Source organism: Amblyomma maculatum, chromosome 4 (assembly GCF_055883805.1).
Source record: "Amblyomma maculatum isolate TAMU_Amacu chromosome 4, ASM5588380v1, whole genome shotgun sequence".
NCBI classification, from domain to species: domain Eukaryota; kingdom Metazoa; phylum Arthropoda; class Arachnida; order Ixodida; family Ixodidae; genus Amblyomma; species Amblyomma maculatum.
Genome location: NC_139347.1, coordinates 173,649,890 through 173,658,889, shown reverse-complemented (window position 1 = coordinate 173,658,889; position 9,000 = coordinate 173,649,890). Strand labels below are relative to the sequence as shown.

The 9,000-nt window shown below is 42.1% G+C and overlaps 1 protein-coding gene across 1 annotated transcript in view; it reads left to right on the top strand.

The window, feature by feature from the left end:
* The first annotated feature begins 458 nt into the window (after positions 1–458).
* Positions 459–9,000, top strand: part of LOC146193508 (putative cytochrome P450 301a1, mitochondrial) — a 199,061-nt gene continuing 190,519 nt past the window's right edge. Inside the window, exons 1-2 of the mRNA XM_084600568.1 lie at positions 459–524; positions 3,350–3,422. Of these exons, the coding sequence (XP_084456694.1) occupies positions 459–524; positions 3,350–3,422 (139 nt within the window). The remainder of the gene's footprint in view (positions 525–3,349; positions 3,423–9,000) is intronic.

Sequence of the window (9,000 nt, the reverse complement as noted above, 5' to 3'; positions counted from 1 at the left end):
GTAAGCAACGCTGTGAGGCTGAGACGATTCTTCCCACTTACAGTAGCACGACGCTAAAATCAGTATACGCTACCACAGGTTGTGGCGCTCACTTGTTTTGCATAGGGAAAAGGCACTTGAGCAGCCTTTTGGCAGTTCGGAAAGAGATGGAACCTTAAATCTGGGTTTGAAAGTGCAGCGATTCGAACTAGGTTCGAGAGCGCCATTTTCTGGCCGATCCCATTTCCCGCGTGAGCGCCGACCAAGTACAGGAGTGGGACCATAGCACAGCATCTTCCTTTTCCAGGAAAATACCAGGAGAAAAGATTTCACTCTCTTTAGTGGCGCTAGTTTCTTTGTGAAAGGTGATGTTTTTTCTGTGTGATGTTGTGAGCATCAATAGTGTGCTGTTGCATTCTAAAGTTTTGCGTCCATGCTTACTGCCTTCCTTACTTCCCGGAGACTTACACTTGGATATAATGGATCGGGACGCAGAGGAAATTACCTCCCCCTCCCTCCCACCCGCCTCCCCCGCGGAAGCTTCCGTAGGCTGGTTTTGAGTCGGTGACCACGGTGTCCACGCTCGGATGTGCGAGTGCGAGGGCCACGGCCTCTTCTTCGGCAACTGCGGTGTCTATTTTCCTCATGGACGCGCCGACGATCAGCCTGTCGTTTGACGCAACCACCACCGCCGCACAGTCAGTGTATTTTTTGAAGCGAGGCCTCCGCGTAGAACACACTGGGGTTCTTTTCCAGCTTCCGGGCTATGGCTTTGGCCCGCGCTGTGCGCCTCTCGTCGTCCTTCCCAGTGTCATGTTCCAGGGAACGAGTTTGGACTGAATGGCCGTCTTCTGGTTTCCGGAAGGGCCGCCTTGATAGGTACTGGCTCGATCTGCCATCCTATTTTGCATAGCACGCCTCGTCCGTGTTCCTTGTGATTTAGCCGGGTTCTCTGATTACAGGGGTGGGCTTCAATGAGCTTCTCCCGTTGCCTTACGAAGCATAGTGTTTAGGGTGTGCCTATTCGCCTTTGTAAGCTGGAGGTACGGGGCTGAATATGTAACCCGCGACAAGGCGAACAGGCTCATGGCATCGTCCTCTTTAAGGCCTCGGTTTCTGTTAGATACTCTCCGAATCATATAAGTATCTGTTCGGTTATAGTCTTGATCTTTGTAACGGCGGCGTGTGCCTTCCCGTCGTTATAGCACCATAATAATAATAATAATAATAATAAAATAATAAAAATCATAATTGCATAACGGGAAAGGAGCAGTATCTGTAAAAATTATCCAGTGAACATCTGAAATGCGCTGTAGAGGAAAGGGGGAAGATGAGAGTGAAAATGCAAAGAGAAAGAGCAGCCATAGCAAAGGGAATTTTTGACGTGAAAAGCGGTTTAAAATTCCCGCCAACATACCCCCCCCCCTCCCCCCTTTAGATGGCCTACACAAGAATTTGTTTTTCTTTGTTTTTTTTAATTGGTGTGCAAGTAAAACTCTAGTAAGTTTTTTCCTTAAATATAGTATCTGTTCCTTTATTGCGTAGTTTATAATTTTTGCCGCCAGAAGAGGTTTGTATCATTTCAAACCACTTCTCGCTCGGTTGTTTAGCAGGCGTTTAAAGATATGTTCACAATACCGTTGTACACCTATATCCACGGCGCCCAAGCTTTGCAAATTAAGACTTCTACATCTTTCTTCAAACCGAGGACGTGGACAATGCAGTTGTGTAGTACAAAAATAGAAATAGGAGAGGGAAGAAAGTCCTTAAAGCGCTAAGAAAAACGCTAGTGGTGTTCTGCTTTGCGGTCTTAAACCGGAGGGAGAATAGGAAAGCCCAGAAAAGCAACCAGAAAAGGGTCGTTTAAAATATATGAGCGATGGGAAGGCGACCAATAAGCCATAGGTGAGTGCGTTTAAGTGTCATCAAAAAGCAAAAATAATTGTAATGCAATTTCTGAAAAAACTTAATTGGTGTCTGTTAAGGACAAGTTATCATCCCCTGTTAAAAATAATAAAATGAAACTGTCAGCATAACTAAATGTAGGGCTCTGCATCTACATAGCAAAAGGAATCAGGATGACGAAAAGTTGTTTTCAATATATATTTGCATCAATGAAGATGGTGTGGAAACCAAATGACCAGGTTCAAAAACGCTTTTTTTGGTATAAGAGGGCTGGGCTTGCAATAGTATTCTAGTTCATTGAGCACTGAGTATAATACAATGGATTGCAGTTGATTTTGATTGTTCTGGTGGCAACATTTTTTTGGTAAATTTACCTTATCAGTGCATTACATTAAAATATTTACAGCCTTTTACCCAAAATCTGCTCATTATTTCTTAATACGTCCTAGTGAGCCTCATGCTATCTCGTTCATAAACCACACAGTAACGTTTCAAGATTGTTTTCTCAGTACTAACTGAGAAACGCTGAGTCATCTGCACCGACATCTGGCAGGGTACCATTCCACCTTAAAAATGTCACCTACGATTATACAAGTATGCGTTTATCAGTCAAGTGTTTCACCAACAATAGCCGTTTCACTAACATTCACCATTGCTGGCTGTTTGGCGAATATGTAAAATTATTTTCCGCATGCGGGATAATGAATTTCAGCCCACAAATAAATTTGGGCATTCAAAATATATATCGCTTCTTTACGTTCCTTTATCAATTGTGACAATCATAGTTTATGCAGCTTAAGGCTACTTTGGGAGATCTGAGACTAATTTTGTTATTATTCGAAAATAAAGAGTTATTATCTAGAGATTCCTAAATGTTTTAGTAGCTTCTGTGCACTGTTCTGCATGCCCTAGATTTCGGCAAAATTTGATTACTCGTGTGCTTAAGGGTCAGTTTTGTGTTTTCTGGATGTCTTACAGGCTGTATCGCACGAGATGACACAAAAAACGTTTTGTAACAACTGAGTAATTTGGATATCATGAGTGATGTGCTAAGACTTTTCCTTAGCACACATTACACATCTGAAATTAGACCTGCGTACTCATAGCTTATGAAATGGAAAATAGGCATGCAGGATTAACACGACGTTAACCCTTTTAACGGAGTCAAATAAACACCGCACAATTCCTAAAGAGAAAATGATTTAAAAAAGCCAATACCACCTGCGTCAGTTATATGCGTCAGTTACATGACAAGAGTACTGAGCAGCTTCAGGGACAAAGCGCAGCGCACGTGCGTGCCCAATAAATAGCAGTGCAACGTTCTCTACCCGAGTTTTGACGCGGTTCAATTTGCGCCAGAATGCTTCAACATAACGGATTTAGGAAGGCATCTAAGTTAAATGTGTGCTTCGTGACGTTAAGGAATGCATGTTCACGTAATATCTTCAAACATTCCTGCGTCAAGCCATTCAGCGAAGTACCCAAGATCAAATCTCTTCCAATCGTGGGAAGCTCCTGGATATACCTCCCCGTTATAGGTAAGCAAACCTGTTTTTATAATCAGTGTGCCCATTTTTTGCCCCAGTTGCGTGCCTCATAGCTCTTATAAAATGGGTCGCGTCTTTAGTTCAGAATGTTGGCAGCTGCAAACGTAGAGAATGTTTTCATCCTTAACTACGGGAATGGCATGCACTTCAATTATTCAATCACGACCATGCCTCTATACGAAATAAAGGAATACCCAAACTAACGCGCTAAGTAGATAGGAATGTGGCTTGTGGAACCGCTATTAAAGTGTATTTATTAGAGACATCGCAAAAAAACCGTTCTGATACGGTTAGAGCATTGAAATTTTTATGGGCATCTCAGGAAAGAAAATGCAATAATTGCACGTTGAATAGCACCCGCATTTCACTTTTCTTGCGTGATCCCAGCGTTATATTGAGGCAATTTTGCAAAATAGCAGCAAGTACAGTCGGCCTAATGAAACTGCAAACGATCCCGTAAATTCTTAGTCGATCCGCTCTCTGCTCATGGATCCTCGGTATTAAGAAGACCGCTACTGCCGGCAATAATTCTGCTTTGTTCATGCAATATGGTGATAGATGGAATCACTTCTGCAAGATTTCGTACGCACCCTATAGTATCACACACTCTGCAAGTGCTCCTGTTCGATCTTCGTTGCAGGCTTCCGCACAGTGCAGAAGTGTGCTTCACCGCCTGGAATTTAGAGCACCGCAGCCACCCTTGGGTGCTCTGTGAGAATAGACAGCGCATGCCGATAGTTGCGATGAAGGTTGCTACGAAACCAGCTCAGCCATTCTGTTCTTTTCGGTCTGCCTCACCCTCTCCTCATCAGCGGTGTCCGCTACATGGTTTTCTCAGGAAACAGACTATGCAGAAAAGCGGCTACATGGGCCATCAGTTCTAACGAGGGCTGTGAAGAGACCGGGGCGAGTGCAATAGCGTTTGTCAGCGATTCGATCCCAGTTGTTATTTAGGCACGAGTTCCCTTTTCGGAATGCTTTCCCAGACTGAAGCTCAACTGCAGGCACACTTCTCGGCGAGCAGTATTCACTTGCTGCTGCTTCTTGTTCAGTATTTGTGCTCTTCCGTATTAAACACAACAAAATACCTATGGTTTCGCTTGTGGTGAAACCTGGACTTACGCGAGAGCAATCTGCATGGCTACACTTAGGCTCGGCTTCAAAGTAAAACCGTAGCTTTTGTGCATAGTAGGTTACTCTATGATTCCAGCTTTATTTATGCCATAGGGGAATCACTTCACCTATGAACATCCCTTGCCTTTGTCGTTGACCATTCTCATTGAGTGTAGAAGGCCTCTAGTGGTATGACATCGTCTCTACGTCGAACCCGCTAGGCACACCGGCGTCACAACGTTCGAACGAACATTTTGTCCTAGCAACTCGGTGCTGTCGTTCGCCTCTACCAACCACCGAGTGATCTGTCTTCTTCTTTTTCTTGCTGTTCTTCTTTTTCTTTTTGTTTTTCCCACGGACAGTCATATGGACAGGAACAGCGCTACAAAATTTGACTGCTTGAAAATGTGTCGCGTACCGACACAATCCTATGTCATGTGCTAAAAGCCAATCATTGTCTCAGCTCGGGCTATAATGGTCTGGGATAACTGCTATCTCACCTGCCATGGGCCAAGCTAAGTTTTATGTTTTGTTTTTTAGAGCCTCAGGACCTAACATAGGGCAGAAAAACAAAAAACGGCCGTCCTAGCAACTCGCTGTTGTCGCTCGCCTCTGCCAACTGCATAGTTATCTGTCTTCTTCTACTTTTTTCTTGTTTTTTTTTCTTTCTTCTTTCCCTTCTTCTCTTTCTTATTTTTCTTCGTCTTTTTCTCTTTCTCACGGAGAGCACGGTGAGGTAAAATTCTACAATTATTGTTCGATTTCAACACAGAAACACCATGATCCAAAATTTCAAGTGCCGAAAATTGCTGAAAATAGGGCTCTGAAAACAATTTTGTTACACGGAGCAATATGGTGAAATCTAGAAAAAAGTAAAATGGAATTTAGCTGAATACTTTGGGATTCCTGGCTTCCCTCACGAGATACACGAGAATGTATTATAAAACACTCGTTAAACTAGCATCAAAACCGGAATTGCCTGGATTTTCGCCATTCAAAAGCGCAAGTCGATATTGACCTGCTGCTGCTTTGCGCTTTACATCAGACACTCGGAACACCAACTGTTTCTGAACGCTTTGAAATTTGAGGCTGTTTTCCGAGGATGAATCATTCGCAAATGTTTATCTGCAGTGATAACGTGACTAACGTCACCCATTACTTCTTGAATTTTAAGGGAATATCCTAAACAGGAGCGTCATTGGTGTTGTTGCAAAAAATGGGAGAGGGATGCAACTATTGCCCCAAGTAGAATATGTGACCACTTTTGTACAGAGGTGAAAGTACGACGGGCAATGTACAGGAGCAGAACAGTTTGTTGCCTTCTACGCGCCGGATGATAGACAGCCGCTCTAGCTGCCACGCTCCCGACTCCCTTCGTACGAGAAATTTCAATGTAATAATTCACTCTACCATGATGTTTTAAAGTTCGAAAGCTGTACAAGTGGACACACAAGCGTTAGGCATGAGCATATACAGCCGTTACACGATTTTGTTCGGCTCGGAATCTCCAGTTAGGAGTTTTCCAGCTGAAAAAGAAAAACATATTCATGAAAAAGAATGAGTCAGAGTCTAATAATTGAATAATCGAACGAAAGAAAACTTATAAAAATGTGGTATTTTGTTCATGCGAAATATGAGCTTTTCAATCCATTTAGGGCGAAAATTTAATCCGGTTAGAAGTTATCATTAGTGTGTGTTTTAACGTTCGAAGTCTGCAGATAATTACTTCACACAGTTCTTTTATTTACAGCTGAAATTGTCGAGGCTTGTCTAATATTGCACAAAAATGACATTGCAGTAACGGAATCGGTTCATGTGTCAATAATTGTACAGCTGAAATTGTCGAGGCTTGTCTAATATTGCACAAAAATGACATTGCAGTAACGGAATCGGTTCATGTGTCAATAATTGTAGGACTTCCAGTGCAGATACATTTTATGCATGCTAAAGATTGAGTAGCTAACGTTTTTAAGGAACATTTTCGGTGTATATGTTATCAACAGCCTTTGGTTTGCCCTGCTCAGTTTCTTGTAGGACTTGACGCATTGCCGCGGTCATGTTCGATATAAAGTTCTTGTAAATGTGGATTACCCATGATAAGATTACTATGTGCCCTGCGAAAGCATGTGAGCAGTTACCCTTACAAGCTGCCTGCTCATCGTCTCTAATGTAGAAAACAAATGGCTGCTAGAGTGAAATACGTTCATATTATTCTCGTACGGACTCTTAGAATCTTATAGCGGTAAGAACTTGTGAATGTTCCATCTACTCCTGTAGTGTCTCACAAAGCTTGACTGGAAATAACGTCTTGGCGTTCTCTGTTGCGCTAACATAGAAGTAAGACACCAATCAAAGCAAAATAAAAGTTTGTTGCCCAAAATTAAGTTTGAGTTCTTTCGGCTTGCTGCCAAGCACCAGTACGTTTCACGAATTCTAGTTAATTTTCGAATATTGTGAGCAAACCTTGGCATTTGATGCATCATCTGTGACGTGTGAGTTTCGGGAAATGTAAACTCTTTTTTAAGGCAGTAAGAAGGTATAGTAAGCAGATGCTTTGAACAGGCATTTCCATAGAGCGCTCCAAGGGGCAGTTTGTCCATAAACAGGAAAAATATCATTGATACACTCCAACTCACGCCAGCTTCTGTTTCGCTGGTTTCATGTGGTGAATACTTTTCGTCAGAAAAAGCCTTTCGGCATGATTGAATATGAGCCCACATCCTTCGGAGGAATAGTGCTCTGTCAAGCGTTATCATGTTTTCGTAGGGTTACGATTTTTTAGAGCGCCTATGTTGTTTCACTCGATTCAGCAGTTAAGAAAGCAAGATAGAGAAGAAATCAACCGGCGAATTTCTATCACACCCATACGTAATCTGATTTTAGAATAAAATTTTATTATTTCGTCCTATAACAAATTTTATATCTTGAATCACGACCATTTGGCCCTATAGTTACAAGACGTTAGGCCGTTACAATTCTTGAAGCGTTTTATGATGCATTGCTCACAGAAGCGCATAAAGTTATTTTATGAGGCTCTGTTTTTAGATGAAGCGAAAGCGTTTCACTCCTAGATTTGCTAATATTGCCAAAAAATTGATATTTTTGAGGGAATTCCGTGTGCCTTTCTACATTTTTCAAGGAAAATGGTTCAAGCCGGCATTTATAGATTTGCGGCCTGCAGTTCATTTTCGGTGTAAGGAGTCTTTAAACTCTGGTGTGCATTGTAGGTAAGTTGTTACCTGCGAAATTATTAAGATTTGGTTCAATGATTGAAAATGTAGGATTTAAAAATTTTTGATTTCATAATATGCTGACGACGCTCTGTTACCTACAAAGCACCTTTCTTAGAAGAAGCCTACTTCTTTACCCTCACTCTAAGCCTAGTCCTGCTCGTTACTAACAAAAGATGGACTGTGTTCCTTGCATACGCGTGGAGGATTCAAGGACAGCTTTGATTGTCTGATAGTTTAGGATAGTTTTGTTCCCCGCTCTCATCAAGTAGGTAAACGTTGCCGTAAAAGCGGTCGGCTGCGTTATGGAATTGTGGCAGCTGTGCAATACGGGAAGATATTTATGAACAAATTGACTGCAATCGTCTAAGCTTCAGATGCCTCACAAAAAGTATTTAGAACTGCTCTAAAAAATTGATATGCTTTTTAAAATAATTACGTGACAAACATAGATCATCTTGACATACTTTTATAAGTACACTGAACCAAATAGCGTGTGTCTGTGACGCACAGGAATATTTTATTTCGCATGTTTTGTGTGAGGTCAAAAACACAAGCAGTCTGCTTTTGAAAACGAAATCCTAGAAATCATTTAATTTTTTAAACGCAGTTGCTTTTCAAACCAACAACGAATATGCAATTGGTTAACATATGTGTGTTACTTGTATTTTATGATTTATTTTACACTGCTGTATTTGTTTCATGAGATATTGCAGCGGTCTTTCAAATTGCTTCTTGTGCGAGGACCTTGTCAGGCACGCATGCCTGCAGTGACGACCACCTGACGACGGTGACTTATTTTAACCTCAAATAGAGTGTCACAGCGGGCAACGATTGGGGCCACTACTAAGCCCGACCGATACTGGTCCACATGAGGCTTGACACGTCAATATGACTGCGCGATAAATTTTAGTTTCTAGCGCAACACAATCTATGAAATCGTTCGCTGGAAAGCGATGCGAGAGGTAAAAATGAATTTTACCATACAGACAGGCAAATGACACTATATAATTTACTTTGTCCGCTGAGAAAAACGATTCCAGTTGCATACACTATCAGAAAATGACCCCGTATGAGGGCAGACACTTCCCTGCAAAAGTCAGTGCTTTATCGTGGGCGTGAAAACTGTGTTTGTTCGAGGCTCCGGTGCTTTATTGTCCGCGCACTGTGGCACACAAGTGCGCCAACCACCAATTGGAGATGCCCAGGCCGCTGTGCTCCGGAAA